Genomic DNA, 25378 nt, shown 5'->3' with positions numbered 1-25378 from the left:
GATATGGGAGAGAGAGATATGGGAGAGAGAGATATGGGAGAGAGAGAGATGGGAGAGAGAGAGATGGGAGAGAGAGAGATGGGAGAGAGAGATGGGAGAGAGAGAGAGAGATATATGGGAGAGAGAGAGATGGGAGAGAGAGAGAGATGGGAGAGAGAGAGAGATGGGAGAGAGAGAGAGATGGGAGAGAGAGAGAGAGAGAGAGAGAGAGAGAGAGAGAGAGAGAGAGAGAGAGAGAGAGAGAGAGGAGAGAGAGAGAGAGAGAGAGAGAGAGATGGGGGAGAGAGAGAGAGAGAGAGATGGGGGAGAGAGTGAGAGAGAGAGAGAGAGAGAGAGAGAGAGAGAGAGAGAGATGGGAGAGAGAGAGAGATGGGAGATAGAGAGAGATATGGGAGAGAGGGAGATATGGGAGAGAGATATGGGAGAGAGGGAGATATGGGAGAGAGAGATATGGGAGAGAGAGAGAGATATATGGGGGAGAGAGAGAGATGGGAGAGAGAGAGAGATATGGGGAGAGAGAGAGAGATATGGGAGAGAGAGAGATATGGGAGAGAGATATGGAGAGAGAGAGATATTGGAGAGAGAGAGATATTGGAGAGAGAGAGAGATATGGGAGAGAGAGAGAGATATGGGAGAGAGAAAGAGAGAGAGATGGGAGAGAGAAAGAGAGAGAGATGGGAGAGAGAAAGATAGAGAGATGGGAGAGAGAGATATGGGAGAGATAGAGAGAGAGATATGGGAGAGAGAGAGAGAGATATGGGAGAGAGAGAGAGAGATATGGGGGAGAGAGAGATAGGGGATATATATATATATATATATATATATATATATATATATATATATATACATATGAGAGAGATTGGGGGGGGAGAGCTGTGAAATAGGTTTGTAAAAATTATATTTGTAAGCCAATGTGAATCATAACTTCAAAAATTGCATCTACATCATTATTTCTTTAACTTTGGGATGCCACATGTTTCTATTTCAAGTATTTTATTCTACAAAACGTTCTAGGAGGCTGGTTCTCTGCTCCTGGAAAAAAACATTTGTAATCAAACCGATGTTGAATTCATTTATCACAATTCCAAATGCTGATAGATCACAAACCTTACAGGGACGGGGGCTCTGTTTCTGTATGAGTAAATTCAACACATTTAACCGGCTAATGAGCACTAAGTAAAAGTGGTACATTAGAAGGGACATTGATAAAGTTCAGGATCCAAAGTCAATAACGGCGCCTCCTGGGCGTCAAAGGCAAAATCTCAGATACATTCCCACGAGACGTCAGACAGACCGTAATAATAATAACTATTTCATATAGCACTTTTCTGCCAATGGGACACAAAGAGCTTCACAATTACAACATAGCACATAGAAACATTTTACAGGCACGGCCCCTTTCCAGATGAGGTCACAATCTATGTTTTTGGTGCCTGAGGCACAGGGTGATAAAGTGACTTGCCCAAGGTCACAAGGAGCCGACACTGGGAATTGAACCAGGTTCCCCTGATTCAAACTGTGTCTCATTGTTTAGAGAGTCAGTGCCTTTACTCATTGACACAGGAGTGTGCAAACTGGGGGGCGCAAGATTTTCTTGGGGGGGGGGGGGAGAGTGGGGCTGCGGTGCTTACAGAGGCTCTGCAGTGTTCCCCGAAGCATTTAAATTAAATGCTGGGGGACCGCGCAAAGGCCTCTGTAAGTTCCCTTACCTTGACTCTGACGCTTCGGGCGACCCGTTGCCATGGCAATGCAACATCACATGACCCTGCATTGTCATTTGACACAGGAGACAAGGTAAGGGGAGCGAGGGGGGGCGCGAGCAGGGGGGCGCAGACTGAAAAGTTTGCGCCCCCCTGCATTGACACTCCTGTGTTACATTTTAGCAACAATAACACTACTTTATTCCAATTCCAAATACACTTTTATAAAAACAGAAAAATCTAGTGTTGTGATCTTACACAGGGGTCCACAAACTATTAGAGCTGTGGCTTGCCTTCTCCCCCCCATGATCGCACCCCCTTCACCTCTTGTGCCATGTCAAATGAACTTACCTTGATTCAGAAGGCTGCTGTGATGCGGCGTCATGGCGAGGGGCGTCAAATGACATCACGTCACATGACCTTGCGGCATCATTTGATGCCACGTTGCCATGGTGACGCATCACAGCAGCCTTCTGAATCAAGGTAAGTTCAGGTTGCAGAGGCCTCAAGCGATCCCCTGTCATTTAATTGAAATGCCTTGGGGAAGAGCGCGGGGCCTCTGCAACCGCTGTGCCCCCTCACCCCCAAAAAATCCCACGGGCCCCCCCAGTTTGCACACCCCTGATCTATAACACTTCTTCCTTTTGTGTGCATCTCTCACCCCTCCCCCCCCCCCCCGCCCCAACCCCCTCCAATGTACAATGTCTGTGAGAATGAGGTGCCAATTTTCCAAAACAATACTCAAAATATGGAAGCGTTGCAGTGACTGAACTTTTTGGATCTACTATGATATCTGAACATTCACAAAGTCTTCTAAGAAAGTCAGAGCATCTCAGACTAATTCATATTGACGAATGTTCCAGTATTTTGTTCTGTGAAGGTATGGAACTGTGATTGTATTGCAAACCGTGATGCTCCGAGCTCCGGGGGACTCCCAAGTTGTGGGGCATTTAGAATTGAATCACTTGGACGGGACCAACATGGCGAGAATCCCTTCGTGGTCAGTAAAAACCCGCAACGTCAACAGTTGATGACATTACACCATTCTATTGGTGACACTGGCGACCATATTGATAGTTTTTTTTAAACCAATGGTGAAAAATAAAATATAATTCCCCGGCAACCTGGAGGGACCCAAACAGGACCCCCTACAGGTGGTCAAAAAATAAAGGAGAATATCTTGGGAGGAGTGCTGCTTTCAGTATGAAATTGGTTTTATAGCCTGGTTTTAAATTACAAGCAGATAGTCAGATTCAAATACAGGGACATATTAATGCAAAGCACCACTGGCTTAATAAAAAAGAAATCCTTGCCACGAAGAGCTTACAATCTAAGTGCACATTCCTCTTTTAGAGTAACCTTCTTGGGAAGTCCAGATTAAAAGGCTTTGGATATGAATCAAGTCAGGTTTCGTTGTGTGGCTGTTCCCTGCTTGTTTGGCTATAATTTGTGACCTGTCTTGTTCAATCAAAAGATGTCACTGCGTTTTCTCAATTTCCATAATTGTGGTCAGTTTCGGGATTCGATTTACTTATTATCTGAGTGAGCCCTGTATGCTTAGAATAAGAGACAGAAGGGTTGGTTTCATTTTATTGTATAGATTTAATAGGTTTTACAGTCAAATCCTGTGATTAGGGTACAACTATTGCAAGAATGAAAATTTAAACTGCATACCCGTTCCAATTACGCCTTTAAGTTTTTCGCTCTCTTTCCTTTTTTAAGCACATCATAAAATGGCAAATGCTTCATCGCAAAAGTATGTATTTACCTGCTCCGGCAATGCACAGTCTGGCATGCTGAGATTTCCGAATATTGTATCTGTATATCTATCTGCCTACTGAGCACCAAATGCTGCTGTCTAAATATTGTTTGTGTCTGTTACACAGAATGGCCACCCACTGGCTAGAATGGGGAGAAAACGCTGCTATGGGCAAAGAGCATTGATACAAATAGATTTCTTTATTAGCGGAGATCTGCATTCCGTGTGACGCCCCCGTTGGTGCCACACCACAACAAGTAATAATTTCTCTTCTGACATTTACTAAAGATAAAGATTAATTATCAGTGGAAAACATTACAGGAAGCACAGAAACAGAACTCACTGTTGTTATAAATAGTTGGAATAGTGTCACACAGTTATTTTAAAGATAATTAATAAATATTTCCCTCCCTGGTGCTCAACCTTCCTTTGATCCCGGCATCTCGAGGCTGGATCCAAGTAAATATGAGAAGGATTGGTTGAGGAAGAAGCACACAGGAGCCTTTCTGTAATTTAGCTTACTCTATATTTAAGACATCAGAGCAGGTACAAGCCTAGCGTGACGTTTCAGGACAAGCTAGGCCTTTCCTCAGACCATACACCTTACTACAATAGTGAAAAGAACATGTATTATACCTGTAAGTGATTTGTGCAGAGGTTCATATAATGGAGACCGATTTGGGTGAAATGATATCTTGGGTTTATTGAGCCTGTTCCTTTATCCAGGAAAAACATACAAAAACAAGAAACCCCTATCCCTTTGTAAGGGCTCACTTACTTCCCCAGACCCTATCTGCAGGACTGGAGGGATATTCCCATTACCAGCCTATCACCCCAAAGTCTCAGGAGGTACATTAAGCAGATGGCCCTCCATGTCAGTCTCTGGCAGGTTCCTGGGTCCTCTTTGTCCAGGAAATATAGGTCTCTGGGTGTCTTGATCTCAGCACAGCCTTTGTGCTCAAGACAGTGTCTGTGTGCAGGCTTCTCCTTCAGCCAGCCCAAATGTGAGCTAAGGAATCTCTCTCCTGTGTCTCACATGAGGCTTTTTACAGAGCTCTCATTAGTCCAGGTGGAGACTAGTTAATTGATTGGCTGCAATTAACTATCTCTCTGCTGGATTCTCAGAGCTCTGAGGCTGCTTTATTTATACAGGGATAAGTCCCTGTTACAGTACCATTAAGCGAAGCATTACTCACCAAATACCATCAACTGTGCTTACAGCTGGGCAGCCACTGCAGCCTCAGCACTTCCTGGTCAGCGTCTGATGTCATCGCGGCATCAGGGGACGCACACGCCGCGATGACATCACGTTGCCAGGCAACTGAAAGAATAACAAACACAAAAGAGAATCATGTATGGATACAAAAGCACGCTTTCTGAACTGTTGGGAAGTCTCCAAACACCAGCTATGCAAGGATAGCTTGAGGTTCAAACAGAGGGAGCACAATAAAACAGTATCAAAAAATCATATCATTATTTTATGTTATTTGTTAGTTGTTACTCTGAAGACCTAAGAGCAACATGCAGACGGTCCCCCTCTTCTTGTTCGTAGTTGATTTTCTGCCAAAACGAAGGGGTTAAAGCGGAAAAGGAGCAGATTATGACCAATTAAGTTTCCTCTCAGTATAAGTACTACACATATATAATTATATATATAATTCCCTGTACTGTATTCTTTGTGAAGCGCCGAGTACACTTTTGGCGCTATATAAATAAAGACATACAATACAATATATAATAATTAACAAGGTAAACAGTAATCCTTATGAGAAATGTAAGAATTATAAGACAAAGGCCTAATTATGAGGAGTATAGACACATAGGATAAATCTTGAAATATATCCATTAAAATTTGCATATATTTTAATAAGGAGGAAGAACTCATAATGAAATACAGTAGGTGGCATAAAATCCATAGCAGTCGTGGGCCAGATGACAAAGGTACAGACCTGTGTCCCTGGTTCATCCACCCGCATATTTCACTTTTGTGCAGCCCCATTTCCCTATGACAATGGGAACTACGTGTGCTGCCTTTACCTGTGGCTCACAGAAGGCCTAAGCCTCTGCCGCTGGGAGCCTGGGGTGAGCTCTCGTTCTCGGTACAGCGCCTCCACCTGGGAGAGATCCCAGCTTTGCAGGAAAACCCCTCACAGGAACCAATACAGTAGTGAGAAATACGCACACACAGTATAGTGTAGTATAACAGTTTACCAACACACAAATATTAATTGTAACAATACCCAGCACCCCCAACACAATACCCACACGGTATATGCCCAACACAAAGTCCACCACAATGGCCACACTCTGGTGAGATTCCCCCAAAGTACTAAGAGTGCCCTGGGCACCTGACCACCCTGGTGTTCACAAAGTGAAGCCCACCCAAAGTGTGTGGTGTAGCACTACCCCTGTGTGAGATCGTTGGTGCACACGGTACCTCTCCTGGTCTCAGCCCAGACCAGGCTACAATACACTGAAGATCCAGATTCAGCAGGGCCGCAACATGAGCCCACGGCACGAGGTCAGACAAATCTCATCTCTCCTTCCCGAAGCCGTCCGCCTCTTGAGGGAGCTCCAGCTGGAGTGTCTCCCTTTAAGTCTATAGGGGCCTGTGGTCTGGTCCCAGACCGCAGGCCTCAGATCACCTCGTGGCTGCCCGGTCACTGATGCAGCATGCTATCACTAAAGTGCAAAGGGGGGCACCCCTATATGGGGACCTTCCCTGCAGCACAAACTATAGCGCTGGGGCCTTTGTGGCAGATCTGGCCTAGTCCGGGAGCCACAGGCACCCAGGCACTACCTTCCCCGTTGGTGTCCCTGCTCCAACTGAGCGCACGGCTCTCTTCACGCCAAACTGTATCCTTTCTATAAGCCCCTAAGGCTCCTGGGACATGTAGTCCTTTGCGGAGCCGTGGGCAAGATGGCCGTCCCAACTCTGGAACTGCGCATGCGCAAGGACTCCACTGCGCATGCGTGAGAATCTAATATGGTCGGGCCCGCAACCCGGCTCTGTCACTGAGCTCCGGCTGCGCCTTTAGCCCTGCAGCTTCCCTCCCTGCACCGGAGATAAGCGAGGGGGGAAGCTTTGCTATATCTGTTATAGCATTTTTTTTGTATTCTTGTTTCGATTGGCTTTGTTGAAGAGCTAGTCAAGCGAATTTCTGTTGATGCCACAGAGATGCTTGTACAAAGAAGGGTCAACACATACCCTCCAAGACATCAGTAAGGCGTACATGTTCTTGTTGTAGTAAAATCCCGTTTCCCACATAGCTTGTGACTTATGAAAAAACAGCCTATACAGAACACCTGCAGCCTACATCAGAGGAAAGGGAGAAAACATTCAAATGACAGTTTTTGTTCTCTCCCTTTATTTTCTATATTTTTAAAGTCCTTCTTACCTCAGGAATCTAGAGCAGACTTTTATGATGCCTTGTGGGCAGAATATGAAATATGTACAATACCTTTTACTAGAGATGTGCAAAGGTTTTCAAAAGTGCGTGGGAGCATTTTTTTAAGTGAAACTTCTTTAGTGGCACCTACTGAATGTCGATGGGATAAAACTCCTGCATGGAGATGAAAATGTGCAACGGAAATTACGTTGTGTGTGTGCACGAGCACGCTGGGCTCTGCTAGATAATGTAACAGTCACTTGCGCACGCGCAGATGTGGTGCTGCCCGTGCAGATGCGGTGCTGCCCGCGCATGCACAGAATCGGATTGCGCTGTCCACGCATACTGGATGATGTCAGTCACTTGCGTATGTGCAGAAACGGCATACGCTGACTGCGCATGCGCAGAATCAGTTTGCCCAGTCCACATATGCTGCGCATGCACAGAAAAGTCTTGCTCCGCCCGCACATGCCGTGCATGCGCAGAAACAAACAACTCAGCCTGCGCATGCGAATATACAGGCAGTACCACCCATTTACTACTGCGCATGTGCACAAGCCGCAAGCTACAGCATCGCATGCGCAGAAGCGGCCAGCGCCGCCTGCACATGCGCACAAGCATCCAATTCCGCCTTCGCATGCGCAAAAGCTTCCAGCAATGTCAAACACTTGAAAAACATCTCCAGTTCGGCTTACAGAAGTGTAGACCATAAAAACATCACTAACGCATGCGCATAAGCGCCCATACACCCTCGTGCATGCGCAGAAAGACATAAATGATCCATCTCCACTGCGTATGTGCACAAACATCCAACAACACCCTTCACATCACCAAACCAAAAAGTGGACAACATAATCAACTTCATCCATTTCATTCTACTACCGTACTCTATTGAAGGTGCAGCCTTATTGAACAAAGATTATCACACACGACCCATCATTTTAAGCGGCGACTTTAACATAAACTTTCAGTCTGAAGAAGCATTACTGCTCATTAGATTCATGCAAGAAAAATTCCATTTAACTCTCAATACCAATCCAGCAATTTCAACTACAACAACCGGTTCCACCATTGATGCAGTGTTTCAACGCCATTTAGATACTTTACAATCCAAAATATATGTATCTGACTTTAGTTATAAGTCAATTATATCATGTATTACAACTGATATTATGCAAATTTGCACGCTAAAATAAACAATATAGATTCTACTGTCAAAAGTCTTTCATTCTATCACAAACATCACAAACAAAATACAATTTAAGTGACAAAACACAAAGAAGTTTCACTTACAATGCGCTTGCTCAGCACACCCTCCCCCCCCTTTTTTTTAATACTAGTTTTACCTTTATAGATAGACGTTTGGCCAGAAATGTATCAATTGCACACATTTTGCCAGAATGTTGCCAATTTTCACAAACATGGCAGTTTATCTGTCGGTCTGTCTGTCTGTCCATTGCACATTGACTTTTAATGCTTGGCAAATTTTGGTGAAGCTTGCCCATTTACGTGAACTATTTCACCCCCAAAAGAGTGCATATTTTGTCTGGTTTGTGAATGTGGGGAAAAATGTAGCTTATCTCCAACTTTCATCTGCAACCTTTCAAGCGTAAAGCTAAGGGGGTGGGGGAGAACACATTTGTCAACAGGTAATAAATCTGTAGTGGGCTGTTTCTCGGGTAGCTTGGAATAGCGAGCATGTTTTTAGGTACTCAGGGCCATATTTACTAAGCAGTGCTCCCCCACATACACTCGCAGACACCATCTGGCCTCTCCGCCTTATGATTATTTTGGTGTTTTATGGAGGAGCACAGATTTATGTTTCCAATAATCCATACTGTCATGTATTTTTGGGGGGGGGGGGGGGGGTATTGTATAGTATAGGGTTAACCTGCTGTTTTAAATGTTTATGGGGAGAAGTTTGATGGAAAGATATCTGTTACGTTTGAGTACGTTGCTAGTTATTGTCCAGGAGACAGATCCGGGGGTAGAGGTGGGGAGTATAGACTGACCCCAACCTGGGATCTGGGTTCTAAATGAGTACGAAGAGTCAGGTCTGGTTCTGGGGGGAGGGGGGAGGGGAGGTAGGGCTGTGTGTGGCTGCGTAGTCTAGGTTATAGTCCCAAGGTCTGGGCAAGCGAGAGGCACAGGATCATAAACCTGGCATGATGGTGGTGTTGCCGGTGCCACTGCAGTTACAGAGGCCCCCCCACTCTCCCGTACAACAACTAAACTGATTGCCAGGGGGAGAGCGCGGGGGCCTCTGTAACTCTCTTACCTTCTCTTCCTGACATCTCCCCCTGCATGGTCCCATCATTATGGCTTTGCGACATCAAATGGCGTTGCGTTGTCATGACGATGGGACGTCACGTGACATCACTGATTGAGCCACCTGTGCTGAAGCAGGGATATTCTGAAAAACCTGATGTGTTGGTAGCTCTTGAGGACTGGAGTTGGCTACCCCCGTTCTAGTGATAGCACATTGTTGTACAGAGGATATCTTTTAATCCATACAATAATTTACTATCTCAGTGAATTACTTCTGTCGCACAGGAGAGCAACTTCCAGTGATTCATGTCTGTAACATGCGAACAACAGAAGAGATGCAAGCTGCAGTAAGTAGGCAGTGTACACACCGTGGCGATCTATACACTTCTGCTTCGCCATTTTATAATGCCGCTGTGAATTATGCTCACACTGGATTAGTAATTAAGCATAACAGGCATCAAAGGCTTATTCTAATGTCATGCATCCAATCTAAGTACTGATGTGAAGTGACTGTTCTACTGTATATACGTAACAAACGATTGCAACATGGTATAAATTAAATCTTGATACATTTGGGTTAGCAGAGAATAAATTGGTCTTGTACTATGTGCCAGAAGAATACATGAATACGAGGCCTATGGTGGTGGTTGAGCAGTGGGCTGGAAATTATGTTTTCTTCTTGGCCATTGAGATGGTTGATTGCTTTTAATGCACAGGCTTTTGGCTGATTTGCACAAGACTGAGGGCGGAGATAAGTGTTGCAAACCAGGCATAAGGCAGGTGCAGCTGGCTCTCCGTCACTGGATATTATATCGTTCATTGACATCATTTCTCATCTTTTGGCACGACTTGTGGAGTGTCAAAAAGAGACAAATTATACATGATAATGGTTATTTCACTAGCTTCTCCCCAAAAGAAACATTTATGCCTTAATAACCATCAACAGCAAAACCATTATTCAGTTTCTCTTCCTTTGTCACATGGCGCACTATGTCATGTCCTTGTTTATGCATTTGCTACCAGACCCATCAGCCTTATTGCCATTCTGTACTTTCTTAGCCTATTTGCACTGTCACTCCATCGTTGCACACTTTGCTATGTTACTCTGCTCCTATTATCTTCCTGTAACAATATTTCTCTATTCCATCACCCTGTGCCAATTCTTGTTTTTTTGTTGCCACTTTCACTCCTCACTGCCTTTTTCTGTTCACTATTGTTTTCTCTCCATCTGTCCTCCTACTTTAACCTTCTCTCTGTCATTTGCCTTCTTGTCTTGTCATTGATTCTCTATGTCTCTGTTTCTGTGCGTGGAAGAATCAAATCATTGGAGTTCTGGCCCCTTTATAGACATGGATTATTTAAATAAAGGAGGAGTGCTTCTTCGGATCAACACCTCCCTTCCTTTCAGGCACTGTACAAATATTTATTTTTGGCTCACTATAATACTGCCATGTTTGTCACAGGGAAATTATCCACCAACTATTGGATGAATTATTCATCACTAGTTGGGATCAATTGGTTTGGCATTTTTACAACTATGTGTAAGTGGTTTATTTCTTTACTCAATAAATTATGTAGACATTTTTACTCCGTGCATGCCCAACACTTGGTTAAGAGGAATATTTTTCATGTGGGCCTTGGTGGTAACGACTTTTTGGCTTAAGTGCAGGTGTCAGGAGAAACATTTTATCACTCCGTCGGAATTTAAATATCACAACATTCCGAGTGGCGTATGGAAGAGGACTGACACTTTAGCTAATGTTCTTGACTGTAAAATGAGAATCCCTTCTACTTGTTACCTGCGTATGTCACTTTGCTTACATATCCAGATTTATCACCATTGAAGCAAGAATCCTGCTGCTTTAATAGTTTTTCTTTAAAGAAGCAATTCATGCACTTTTATTTTAAATGATTATTTTTTTAGACATAGGTTTGGCGCAGGGGGTCTCTGGAGATGAACCCCGTTAATGTCAGCTCTGGGAACCCCCTATTTCCTGAGATACAGACCGCCAAAGGGGGTGCAGGTATCTCAGCAAAGTCTAAAGCCCCCTGTCACGAAGGCCAATAGGAAGCCGAACCTGATGACATTGCGGCTTCCCATTGGCCAGTAGGGTGCGGGAGCTTTGAAAAGTTGCCATTAAGTAATCCCTGATAGCCAAGCGAGGCAGCTACTGGCACCTCTTATGGAGGTCTGTATCTCTGGAAACAGGTTTTCCCAAAGCTGAAATGTATTGGGTTCAGCCCCAAAGACCCACTGCTTTAACCCGATGTTAATTTTTTTTTTTAAATCGCCCGTTTAAATTGTCACTTTAACACCATAACAATTAAATTTAAAACATAGAAATGGGTGCCACAGGTAAGAGCTGTTATATACTGTGTGCAGCCATGTGCGCGTGCCGCACACATTTTCTGTGTATACTGTGCGCGAGTGTATGACTGTATGTATGTGTGTGTATATGTGGGTATATAAATAAATTAATAGATCGTTTAATATTTTTTTTTAATAACATTGTACATACACACACACACACACACACACACACACATACACACACACACACACACATACACACACACATATACACACATATATACACACACACACATATACACACATATATACACACACACATATACACACATATATACACACACACACATATACACACATATATACACACACACACATATACACACATATATACACACACACACATATACACACATATATACACACACACACACACACACATACACACACACACACATACACACACATATATACACACATATTCTTACATTTTCAGTGGCGGGTAGCGGCGCAAATTGATTCTTTTTCTCATCTTCCCCCCTGTCGGCCGGTTCCACTCTCTGTGCCGTGCGCGCGGCACCATTATAGAAACACGCACGGCGCAGCAAGCGGAGGCACTATAGAACGGGCCTTAGACATAGGGTGACAAGGTGTCCCGGTTTAGCCGGGACAGTCCCATTTTTTAATGGCTGTCCCGGCTGCCCCGCATTATTTAAAATGTCCCGGTGTTTTTTGTGGCTGTTCTGGTTTTAGCCATCAGAGCAGAGGGGCAGCAAAGAGCACAGAATGCAGGCAGAGAGGAGATCGGAGGCCGGTCTGACAGCAGAGGGTGGGGGTGGGGTTAGTGTCAGCGGAGCCACAGCAGTGAGAGCCGGAAGTGAGGTCCTGCTGTCAGTCAAGATGGCTTCCCCCCCACACTCCCTGCTCCACAGTGACAGGTAGGACACACACAGAGATAGAGAGAGTATGTGTGTGTGTGTGTGTCACTGGCTCTGTGTGTGTGTGTGTGTGTCACTGGCTCTCTGTGTGTGTGTCACTGGCTGTGTGTGTGTGTGTGTGTCATTGGCTCTTTGTGTGTGTGTGTCTGTGTCACTGGCTCTTTGTGTGTGTGTGTTTGTGTGTGTGTCACTGGCTCTTTGTGTGTGTGTGTGTGTGTCACTGGCTCTTTGTGTGTGTGTGTGTGTGTGTGTCACTGGCTCTGTGTGTGTGTGTAGGTCAGTGGCTCTGTGTGTAGGTCAGTGGCTCTGTGTGGAGATAAAAATTTTTTTAGATCTATTTATTATATATTTATTTATCTTGCCTTTGGCTGTATCCTCCCCTCCAAATTCCGTCAACATAGCTGCGCGACGTCACGTAATGCACATTGCCATAACAACGAGCCGCTCCGTGATGTCACGCGGCATCAAGTTTACATGACAACGGGATGCATTATGGCGCCGAGGCATCACGTGATGCCACATTGTCATGGCAACATGTCACTGCCTGACGTCAGTGTCTCGTTGTTATAGCAACGGGGGGCGTCACGTGATGTAATTTGTTTTATAAATAATTTTTTAATGTGTCCCGGTTTTTCATTTTGAAAATCTGGTCACCCTACTTAGACAGTAAGGAGCACACGCATTGAACGGCACTGCTTGCTTTTGCAATGCTGGAACAACTTATCTCACTCACTTTCCCTGATCCTCAATTCATCCTCGGGAGGCGAAACTTCCCGCAGTAAGAGGGATTACTGTACTTACTGTGCCAGGAAAGTCTGTGCAATAATAGCACATAACTGCTCTGCTTTCTTTCTTTCTTTCTTTCTTTGAACCAGGAAAGCGATGAAACTGAAGTGGATAAGAATAAATGCTGCACCCTCTGCAACATGTTCTTCACATCGGCCATAGTGGCAGAATCTCATTACCAGGGAAAGACTCACGCTAAGCGGGTGAAGCTGGTGCTTGGGGAACCACCAAACACCCCGGCTCAAGCAGGTGAGGAATTTCTCTCCGTTTGCAAATAAGTGTACAAGGAGAACAAAGGCAAAATGACTGCACCCACCGTGTAATGTTCCCTATCATGAAATAGGGATAAATGTCCTGAAGTTAAATATACTTCAGGGGCAGATATGTATCTCTATTAAGAGAAACCTTAATTAAGTGTGTTAGCGAGTATGTTGTTAGTTTCAGCTTAAAGCTGCAGACCAAGCAATAGCCTACATGTGTGTTTTTTTAATACATCAGCTCTGTACTATGAGAAAATACTTGAAGCATTTTTTTTAAAACGACTCTGATTGACATTTTTAATGTATTATACTGTAACAAGCATTTTTTGTTTCTATAGCAGCCATTTACAAATTTCATATCCCCTTCCTCTTCTGAAACAGAATGTTCCTCTGCAGCCATTTAGTGAACCCTATGTATAATGGTTTGGTCAGAATTTGATAATAAACCTACAGACGTCTCCCAATTTAAAATGTAGGTAACTTCATCGTAGCGATATCATTTGCAACGATCAACTGGTTATGTTAATGGAAAGTGTGGAAAGTTAAACTGCCCTGGATTGTATCACTTGTAACATGTTATAGGTATGTCACTTTTTTTTCTATATTTCCGTCACGTGGGCATGATATTTCTCGGTCAGTTTTATTAATTTTGGAACAAAATTGCGAATTCCGCCTGCGTCACTGTATTCATTTGAGTTCTGTATGCCAAAACCTTGTGCCCTGGAGCTACTCTTTGGGTTGTCTAAGCTCGTTCACAATGTCCCCTTTCAGCAATCAAATAGGAGAACACGAACTGACAAGTCACTGATTCCAAACGATTGCTCAGAAGTTTATTCATTACCAGATCACTAACCTTTAAAGATTGTACTATAAATATGTGAAGCCAGGTGGATAGGTTTTCAATTGCTCTTCTTTCGTGAAGGAATTTTCAAGATAGCATAAGTAGTCAGGTAGAGAAGTTGTTGACTTGCTCATTAAAATCATATGTATTGTGCATAGTCTTTGATTGGTTCATTGAGCTAGCTCTCAGGTAAGGACACCGCTTCATATATTAAAGCTGCAGTTCATGCAATATCCTGCATGTGTGTTTTTTTAATATATCAGTTCTGTAGTGAGAAAAAAATACTTTTAGCATTTTCTGTTTTAAAAAAAACAACTTTGAAAGACCAATTTTCTTGTATTCTATTTTAACAAGCATACGATTTACATTCCCCATATTTAAAGATGTCGCCAAACTTTGCCGATCAATAGACGGAGAACGAATTGACCGGCAGCTATGCAGTTTTTAAGGTAAGTAGAGATTGCCCACATGAAACTATTGAAGTTAAAAAAACAAACTAAAAAAAAACAAAAAACCGGGAGCCTGAACTGCAGCTTTAAGTGCAATGATTTGTTACTATGTTTAAATAGGAAACCAGCACATCTTGGGTCGAACTCTTTCCTGCTTGGCGTTGAAAGAATGAGGGCAGTTCTCAGCCAGCATCGTGGAGCTTCTTGGCTCTTATCTTGACACTAGCTGCTTGTGAGCAGCTTTTGTTCTGTTTCTTCATTCTAATGGCTCATTATGAATTCATTATAGAAAAACGTATTCAGCGCAAAATACACAGCTGGGTGAGAAAGTACAGTCTCACATGAGAGGTGTTAGCGTGATATATGTAAGGTAAAGGCATGTTTGAGATGTCCTATTCTCAGGACCCTGAGAAGTGAGGTTTGGAGGAATCTGGAACAAAGATGACACTGTAGAGGTAAAGCATAAACTCAATAAATGAGACTCTATTAAACTTTATGGCTCCGGTGGAACATCATTAAATTAAGCTGCCCAGTGCTGTAGAAGATTTCTGCTCCAATGAATGGGACTAAGATTTCCAGGACCGGGGAGGCAGCTTCAGCGAACATTGAACAGGGGCTTGTGGGAGCGATGCTGCTAAAAATCAGCGAGTCCAAATAAGAGAGGCTGACCTAAATAAAGTGAGACTTGTCTGTCATAGGGGAAGGCTGGAAGTGAGACTGAATCCCACTCTGAGGAGCATTGCATGTATTTGCACTACAGTGTATACAATTGTATAACTGTATCCCACACTATAGTATTTTGATGATCTCTTCTTAACACAGTTTTATGCTCATTAATTCTGCTAGAGCCAGGTTATAACAGCTAGATTGTGAGCTCTTCAGAGCAGGGACTCCTTTTCCTAAATGTCACTTTTATGTCTGAAGCACTTCTTCCCCTTATTTGTTATTTGTATTATTTGTTGTTTATATGATTGTCACATGTATTACTGCTGTGAAGCAATATGTACATTAATGGTGCTATATAAATAAAGATTTACATACATACGTTTACAGAGATATCATATAACACAGAGCCTTTTGAGGGACCAGAGATGGTAGGCAGAAAAATAAGTCAAGCAAACAACATACAGTAAAATAGTCCAACATTGTTCTTCCCTCTTGCAATGTTTGAAGGCAATATCTCAAATACCCACTGATATTTACCCTTTCTTCTCTTCTCACCGTTTCTAGCTCTGTGAGTTATTCATCTAGTTCTCAATTTCATTTCAGTTATTGGTTTTCTTGAAGAGCCGTTGTATTAATCTGCTCTTTGCCACCTCCCCTCTTAATCTCCTTCTGGAACTGCTGACAAAGCTGACATTTAAATGTGCTGCATTTTGATTTTCAAAAAAGTTTAGTGGAAAGATGTAAGCTGGTTGCTGGTCCAGCTGAGAGATGTGATAACAGGGGGTCAGTGTGTACAACCTTCCTGTGGGACTCCAGTGCGTGAGGCAGACATCGCAGGGAATTCAGCCTGATTTATTGCTGAACCACTTATTGAGCAAAGCTATTTTCAACATTGTGTCCCTCAATTAGAAGCAAAGTGTAATACTGGCTTAGTTTATTTTATGGATTAAAAACATCATACAGATGAGAACTGTATAGGGATCATTTACAGATGCGCTTGTTAAAGAAACACGCTCTTTTTGCTTGTTCTTTTTGTTAGGTTTTTTTATATTTAAAAAAAAAAAAAAAAAAACCTTGAAAAGCTCAGTAAGCATTTGGTCCCGGCTTTTGCTCCCAGTTTCCTCCTGGTGGTAAAAGGCAATGCTAACTGGTAATGTTACAAGTTTTAATATGTATCTTTTATTTGTTGTGCCTTTTTGTTTTAATTACTGCTTGGAGGAAGAATATAAAAACTTGAGATGTGCCAGATTGTCTGAAATGCATTTGCTAAACTTTAATCGTGTGTCCCCACCTCCCCCCAAACTCATGGGGCTACTCAAGTCGTAGATTTTGCAGTTAAGCAAGCATTCAGCGAAATACCACCAGACAGTGAGCGAAACATGGTGTGTGTGCGTTCTATCTACAGTCTCAGCATTACGTGAATCTAGCCATTTGAGAGAATTTTGAAATGTAGCATATTAAGCGAAATTCTGCTGCATTTGGACTTAATGCTTGTTTGCATTGTGTAATGCTTAACTCTGACTCATGACTGAAAAAGTGCTACTGTTGCATGGTTTGTGACCTCATGCGAAAATGTTTAAGTCTCAAATAAAAACCTGCATGGCATAGTCGTTAAAAAATATATATACAATCCACACAATGATAAGTAATTAGCTAAGATGCCGATCGATCTGCTCTCCTGTAATCGATCGGTGAAGATTCGGCTCGGGGTTCACTAAATGGCTGCAGAGGAGTATTGACTCAGTATCTGTGACTTTGTAAATGGTTGCTATAGAAACAAAAAGGCTTTTACATTATAATACATTAAAAATGTAATTCAGTCTTTTAAAAAAATGCTATAAGTATTTTCCCATAATAAGAACTGATTTATCAAAAAAAAAAAAAAAAACACACGTAGGATATTGCTTGGCCTGCAGCTATAAATACATAATTTTCTGATCCTATACCTTGTTTTTAGTAACTGTTCCACCCTCAATAGTGAAAGACCAATATATCTTTTTTGTTTATCCACTAAATGGGAATAATTGTTACAGTAACATACTGTATGGAAAACCTGTAGATGAAAATACGATAAAAATCAGTACAAACAAGTACATTAAACGGATGCGGTTGCTAGTTCGCCCTTTGGGGTGCTGTCAAATTGGGTCGCTTTCCATTTGGATGTTTTACTGGAATCTTTGTACAAAAGGTTCAAAACGGCTTTTTAAAAAAATCATTTTTATCTCCAGTATTCAGTAGAAATATTGTGTTCGTCCAGTTGCGATAGTGCAGACTGAAGTACTCATTATCTCAAGTAAAAACTTTTGAGGGAAACTTTGTTATCTGCTGAAATACTGTATACGTCAGCCTTTGAGCAGTTATGCAGCTGGCAACTTTGATCCACAATTGCACATTTTTCCAACGTTGAAACCACTGAAAAGGCGATTTAGCATTGATTTTTCTCCCTACCCATCCTATGCTTAGCTCTGTTGAGCTCTTCTGTATTAGACCTAACATACCGTTCACATCTTAGTGACTGATGTTCTTGCTTAGACAGCATTTAGTACATGAAAGTCTTTTTAGGCGATCTGTCCAGGTAACAAAATGCTGATGTGCAACTTGGCCACTTGCACAGTGTTTGAATTATTATTATTACAGAGACCGAAGCTGCTCTATGTCTCATGTGGTCTTTTCAAAAATTATAAACTAAGATTACTATTTGATAACATCAATGGGCAAAGCTAAAAAGTAGAACTATCTGAATGTGAAGTTATGACAGCAGCATTTTTCCAGAATTGGCCATCCAATACGCCCCACGGGGGGTCGAAACCTATTTTGCATCGATTGCATTTTAAATAGGGTGACCAGATGTCCCGGTTTAGCTTGGACAGTCCTGTTTTTTTAGGGCCCTGTCCCGAATTTCTGGGGTGCTGTCCTAGTTTTCTTTCCCACTGGTGGGCACCGACTGCGTGTGCGCAAAGGAGCGCTTGCCGACCGCGCGTGCGCGATCGGCACTTGCCGACGGTGCATGCACAATGACATTTGCTGGCTGCTGTTGCACGTGCGCGACCGGCAAGCTCCGATTGTGCATGGGCGACCGGCAGATGCTGTTCACGCATGCACAGTCGGCAAGTGCTGATAGCACAGGCACATGAGCAGCCGGCAAACGCTGACTGCGCATGCGTGACATTTGTCCCGTTTTTTGGCGGGACCAATATGTTCATCCTACTTTTAGAGGACTTTCTAAGGTTTCCAGTTCCACGGTATCGAAAATCTATTTTAATAGACTCAATATTTGGTAGGGATCCTTGATTCCGTGATCCAACTACGGCACGTCGTTGCCAAAAGAATTTGAGTAATCAAGGTATTTCTTCCCAATCCTTAAACTCAAGAGTGGAGCCCATGTCTCTTTCCCAATTTCTCATACATTTGGAGTTAGTGGGAGGGAAGTCAGATGTAAGAAGCTAATACGAAGTGATACAATGTTTTCAGGGTCCGAGTCTTGTCAGCAGGCATGTTCGAAAGGAGTCAGTGGTGGTGATCCTCCATGGTCAACCGAAGTGGAAAGATGCACGCTGTAGCAACAAAGACGAACATATCTGTAGTCGAGCTATGAAGGCACAGATCCCTGATATCTTCATGAGATTATATTACTTTCCTTAAATAGATTAATATATCAGTTTATACCTACTTCTTCTAACCTTTTTAAAGTAAGTAACATCCACACTGGATGGAAAGTCAGGATTGAAGAAAATTGAGGGGAAGGGGAAGAAGTAGAAGGCAATCCTCAGGGCTCTGCATATCCGTATTTAGCTCTCAGAAGTGAGAAACCGCTATGATAAGAGGAGATTCAATCTAGTTGGCTCCCGCCTAGTTTGGGATTGAATTGCGTTGAAATCTCCTCATACTGTTAGTGCTTCCGGCCTCTATTCGGATTTAGCATTTTCTTACTACTGGACGATAACAGCACAGCAGCCATGTTGTTTAATCCATGAGGAAGCACTGATATACACAATAGGTGTGTAAGTATCTTGTATAAGTATATTGGTGAGTATCTCGAGAACCTGGGGTGGTCCCTGAAGCTGAAATTAGCTCGAAGGACCCCACAGTTTCACTTATTATTATGGGATTGCGGCTTGAAGTTATTTTTATGTGAATTCTTACAGCGTCAAACAAAAGGATCTGTCCTTGCTGAAATGAGACGTTTCAAACTTGTAAATGTGTTTCCTTTCATTATGTTGTCTATTGCCAACTTGGAATAGTACAAAGAGATAGGGAGACAAATATTTGCATTGCAGCAAAAAACGGCCTTTCATCCTAGATCTGCAATTCTTTGAATTTTGAACAACAAAAGAAAACTAAATGAGGTTAGTAAAGAACCTTTCTTACCCTGTGGAGGTCACTGACTCATTACTGCTGGGGAACTGATATTACATGACAGATGATAAAACCCTATAGTTTACGGCCCTGTTAGTGGGAGTAGCTGTTTAGCTGCTCTTGGATTTTTCATGGGAAATACAGCGTGAGTGTGGCTGGAAGAGAGGATGTTGGAACCTGTTTTATTTGAGAATATGATTAAAGACTCTTGTATACATTATATGAAGACTTGGGCCTGGTTGGCCTTTTCTGGCAATATTAATCACTGCAGCGGTGCTGAAACTGAGCTATGGCGCATTGGTTGCAGGGCTAACCTCAGCAAACAAGGGGCTGATCTGGCCTTGATTGTGAAAGCGTTCCAGGGTGTCCTTGTCTGCGACAAAGAAGCAAATCAAAGTGACAGTAGAAATCCCCTGAAGGACAGAAAGGGCTTTTTCCAGTGCTCCTGTATGAAGGGCAAACTTTAGTTTCTCATTTGATTACCTTTTGTAGTCTGAAGCTGATGCAGAGTGGCTTAGGACAAGCTGAAATCAAATTTGATTAACTAACAGGAATGATAAACAATGGCTGTGTCCTCTTTTGTTTTATATCTTGTATCCTACCAGAGAAACGTCCACATTCGAGTCTCTGCAGTAATTTCACAAGCACAGCAGTGCGAATTCAGCAAAAACTCATGCTATGCATAACTTGACCCGCATGGGTATGCAGATTTAGAAAATATTCATGTGTACAGGATTCATTGGTAAAACAAGGCAGACCTGTGAGGCATATACTGGAGCATGTTTAGAGAAACCAAAACACAGAGTTTTTAAGGAAACTCAGCACACAAGTGCAAAGAAACATTTTGGTATAAGATGCTGTGAGGATGTCAAAGGTGATTGAGAGGGAGGTGTGTAATATCTGAGTACGTGTGATGGATAGCTTTGTGTGTTCAAACAGAGTTATTGGCAGAAAACAATACAGAATACCATATATATGTCTTCTGTTGACTACTTATACTAAGTACTTATTCGTTTAAGGAAACATACAGCAATGCTTATATAAATGGCACTAGGCAAGGGTATGAAGACACTATTTATAGGCGTAAGTGCCCTGCTCTCTACCCAAGCTGAAAGTATAACATGCATATACTACACATCAGTTGGGTAATCTAACACCAGTACTATGTTGAGTAAAAATAGCGCTCTGTGAGATCATATGGACACCACTGTAGGTACTATGGCATATCCCATTGTGTCTGTAATAGTATGTTGTATTTCATAGTGAACCAGACAATGGCATACTGTCCAGGCTATGGTATGTCTACCATTGTGCCTTTAATGATGCCCTACCATCTAGTGCAAAAACATCTCCGCATGATGTTGGATTATGCTTCTTATATGTGGTATGTACTGTACAAGTGATACTTAGATACCATCTAATTATAATCTGATTATTATCTACTTGTTTTTTGTAACATTTTTGATACCCTTTCAACTATAGAAAAAAAAATTCTGGGGGATGTTCCTGATTGGGTGGATACAATAGTAGAAAGGTAGCGGGCACTGGTAGAGTTGACGAAAAAAGTTCTTTATTGAATTTTACATATTCCTCCTATGCGTTTCGCTCCCACCTGGGACCGTGATCAGGGCCTTTTTTGTAAGTATATGTTTTTTCCTGATGGTGTGGAGACATGTTCAATCTTAATTTACGTTGAATTGAAAGACCTAGTATAAAAGAGGCAAGCTGAAGTCCCTTGTGACAATAAGATTTGAATGTTATTATTAATATCATTAATTATAACGCGCCAACATATTCCATAGCACAGTACAATAGGGTTGAAGAGCGAAAAACAATAAGATAACAAACATTAATATACATTGTAACAGTAGGTAAAGAAGGCCCTGCTCCAAAGAGCTTACAATCTATAAGGAAACGTAAGTGGAAACATAGGGTACAGAGGGATAAGAAGGTTAATGTGTTTTGGGATTGTACAGAGCAGCTGTTACATCAGTGAACGGCAGCAAACAGCTGACACCCTTTGGCTGCCCCCTTTGGGTTAACTTGGGTGGTATCATCCCCAAGAGAGTCTGGGGTAAAGTGATATCAGCTGCACAGCAAACGGACGACACCCATAGCAATGATACAGGGGGGAAGGTGCTGACAAACTCCAGGTCTTTGAAGTTGTGTCTATCGTTTCCTGCTGATAACCCTGTCCATGCTGACTTAGTGGACAGGAGTAGTGAAGAGGAAGCATAGTGGGGTAACTCTCTTTGGGCGGCCACTTTTGGGGCAACTCAGGTGGTATTATCTCCAAGAGTGTCTGCGATAAAGGGAGAGAGAGGGAGGGAGAGGGAACCATCACAGTTTGAAAACGTTGGAGTGAAGGGGTTAATGTGTTTGCACGAGGTACTAGAACACAGTTGTACATTCTTAGTGTAGCAAAAATAAATAGTTACCATGTAGTTGTAATTGAAATAAGACTTTGCATATGTGGAGTCATATAGGTTTCAGAATTATCTGAGGATTTCTTCACTCAAGGAAAAATACATTTTTTCTGCAGACAGTCCAAAGCATCTTTGGGAGGGATGTATATGCCCCGAGAGCTAGGCAGCTTTATGTTTTGGTTTGTGACTAGGCATCAATTCATAAATAATCAAGGCCATCCTATGAGAGCCAGATGAAAGAGATTTACTTAATGGAAATCTCTGAACTCAAGATGAGAGGTATTCTCAGAATTTCTGACCCAAGTGCATTAATAACACATTTATCTAGGAAACCTTCCGAAAAGGGAGTCATTAATTTCTTGGAAAGATAAATGGTTATGTGTCCGAGATTTATTCACTAGTGCGTCTTTTTATACAACTACCAAGCGACCTGTTTTCTTCTCAATTGAGAGAGCTTGGCTTCACATCTTGCTTCCCAGATTGTTACTGACAATACTGGCGTTTAGCTCATGTCTGTGGTTGCCCTGTCTTATCCTCCAAAAGAAGGACTATGTAGCAGTGTATAATGGTGATGAGTATCAGTATACATTTCTATCCCTCTACAGCATCTCTCCTGAGAGAAAATGTAGCATACGTTGACCTTGGATGACAGATCCTTTAAGCCGATCTTCTGGATTATTCTGATGTTTTAAAAATGATTTACAATTTTTTTTTCTTCCTGACACATTTGCTTCCAAGTCGTAAAGAAGACAAACTTGTGTAGTGCATCGTGGCTTCTTGCATCAAGATTACTTGCGGTGGTCATGCGTCGGATCCCCTAGAGAGCTCGTCCTCACACTGCCCTTTCTCTGTTAGTATTTGAAAGGGGTTGCAGTGCATTACTCACAGCTGTAATTTCGTATTACAGATAGAGGCCAGTAGTGTATTTTTGGGGTACCATTCTATACCTCACATTGAGTGATTGTGACGTCAAACAAACTCTGCACTCGGCTTTGCGTTCTAATGTTAATTTTCTCAATGTGGTGGAATATCACTCTAAACTGATTTTTAACCTCTGTGTTTGAGGTGTTCATTGCTTCTCCTTCAACAAAGGGGAAGGTAACCTACTCAGCCACATGTTGATGACAGGTAGAGTAGGGTAGCTGTGTATGTGTGCTGCAGGGGGGGTGCCATGTGTTGTGTGTAGGGTTGGCAGGTGTCCGGTATTGAACTGGACAGCCTTGTATTTGGTTACTCTGTCCGGTAAAAACTGAGAGATAATACCGGACATGTATGTGTGCGGGGCGGGGGAGGGAGGGTATTGTATGTGTATGCCGGTATTACCTCTCTGGACTTAGTAACCAATCGCGGGATTTCCCCTGAGAAGGGATAGAGCAGGGCTGCTGCTAGGGGGCTGGGCAGCTTACTCCATCCTGATTGGCTGCTGCTGTGTAAGGAGGAGGCAGGAGTCTGGGGGTGGGGCCAAAGAGCAGAGGCAAAGCATGGAGCAGAGAGAGGTGAGGCTGTGTCCTGCCTGCCTGTGTCCTGTGTGTCTTGTCTGTATCTGTTCTGCTTTGTGTGTGTGTTTTCTCTGGCTGTCCTGTGGGGGTGATTATGACAGGAAGGGGGGGGGGGTGAGAGGATGAAGGGAGGGGTTGGTGAAAGGATCAAGGGAGGGGGGGGGGGTGATAAGAGAGGATGAAGGGAGGGGGGATGAGAGGATGAAGGGAGGTGATGAGAGGATGAAGGGGGTGATGAGAGGATGAAGGGAGGAGGTGAGAGAGGATGAGGGGAGGGGGTGAGAGGATGAGGGTGGTGGGAGGGTGAGAGAATACGGGGAGAGAAAGAGAAGATGAGGAGGGGTGCAACAATCTTGGAATTTGTGGTTGGAGCATTAAGATTAGTATGGCTCGCCATGTACAGTATGACTGCAGGTAAGTTATTTATAAATGATGTGACCATTATGTAATTTATTCTAAATTTCACTCCAAGCATGCACCAATTTGCATCAATTTGCACCATTTCATATTCTATTTCCTAAACAAAATCCTCGGAAGGGTGCTCCCTCCCAAGACTCCTCCCCAGATTTTTTACGAAATAGAATATAAATTGGTGAATACTTGGAGTGAAATTTAGAAAAAATTATGTAACCATCAGGTCATTTATAAATAACATTCTTCCCCACCAACAATTCTCACGCGCTTCGCACCTTTCACAAATTTGTCCGGTATTTTTGGACAAGCCACCTGGCAACCCTATGTGTGTGCTGCAGCGGGGTGCCATTTTGTGTGTTGTGCTGCGTGGGGGGTGCCATTTTGTGTGTTGTGCGAGGGGAGGGGGGCATTTTGTTTGTGTGCTGCATGGGCGTGGGGGGGGGGGGGAGGAGATATTGTGTGTGCTGCCCAGGGGGGATTCCATTTTGTGTGTGCCACAGGGGGTCCTATATTGTGTGTGCTGCTCAAGTGTTGGGGGGCGATTAAATTTGGTGTATTGAGGAGAGGGCGGTATTATGTGTATTGCAGAGAGGGCGAGATGAAAAATGTAGGGGTGGCAAAAAGGTATGGGCCTAAGATCGTCAAAATTGTAAATCCGCCACTGACTACCGCGCACTGCATTCGGCAGGTAAACTGCTCAAGTTTCTCCGAAAGCGTATCATTTCCAAGTCCTTTATCTCCAAAATCAATGAGTAACAATTACTCTCGTGCTGCACTTGAATATCTTACTACAGGGAATCCCTGCCGCTCTGATAAATCGTACAGGATTCATGACTTTGCCGGCAATACGCTTTGGGTTTTTTCTTTTTTCCTAAGTCTTGGTTTCGTCTCCCTTAGAACCTGCGCAGGAAACCGCGGAGGATCCCGAGATCACTCTCCCAGAACACGACACTCTGTGGAGCAGCAACATTGGAAGCGAGTCCCGGAAGTTCTGTGACCTGTGCCGAGCCTGGTTTAACAATCCGCTAATGGCCCAGCAACATTACGAAGGGAAAAAGCACAAGAAGAACGCGGCCCGAGCCAGGTTACTGCAGCGGCTCGGAGAAACCTTGGACTCCGAAGCATTGGAAGGTCAGTGTCTTTGGTGTAAAACATACACACATACATAAATATAAAAATATAATCTGGCATAACAATAATAAGACAGGCATACCCCGCATTAACGTACGCAATGGGACCGGAGTACGTATGTAAAGCGAAAACGTACTTAAAGTGAAGCACTACCTTTTCCCCACTTATCGATGCATGTACTGTAC

The 25378-nt window shown here is 43.0% G+C and overlaps 1 protein-coding gene across 1 annotated transcript in view; it reads left to right on the top strand.

The window, feature by feature from the left end:
- ZMAT4 (zinc finger matrin-type 4) overlaps positions 1-25378 on the top strand; it is a 207368-nt gene that overhangs the window by 47580 nt on the left and 134410 nt on the right. Inside the window, exons 4-5 of the mRNA XM_075612366.1 lie at positions 13241-13400; positions 24960-25193. Of these exons, the coding sequence (XP_075468481.1) occupies positions 13241-13400; positions 24960-25193 (394 nt within the window). The remainder of the gene's footprint in view (positions 1-13240; positions 13401-24959; positions 25194-25378) is intronic.

The sequence above is a fragment of the Ascaphus truei genome, chromosome 8 (assembly GCF_040206685.1).
Source record: "Ascaphus truei isolate aAscTru1 chromosome 8, aAscTru1.hap1, whole genome shotgun sequence".
Taxonomy (NCBI): Eukaryota; Metazoa; Chordata; class Amphibia; order Anura; family Ascaphidae; genus Ascaphus; species Ascaphus truei.
This window is presented reverse-complemented; position numbering and strand designations above follow the sequence as displayed.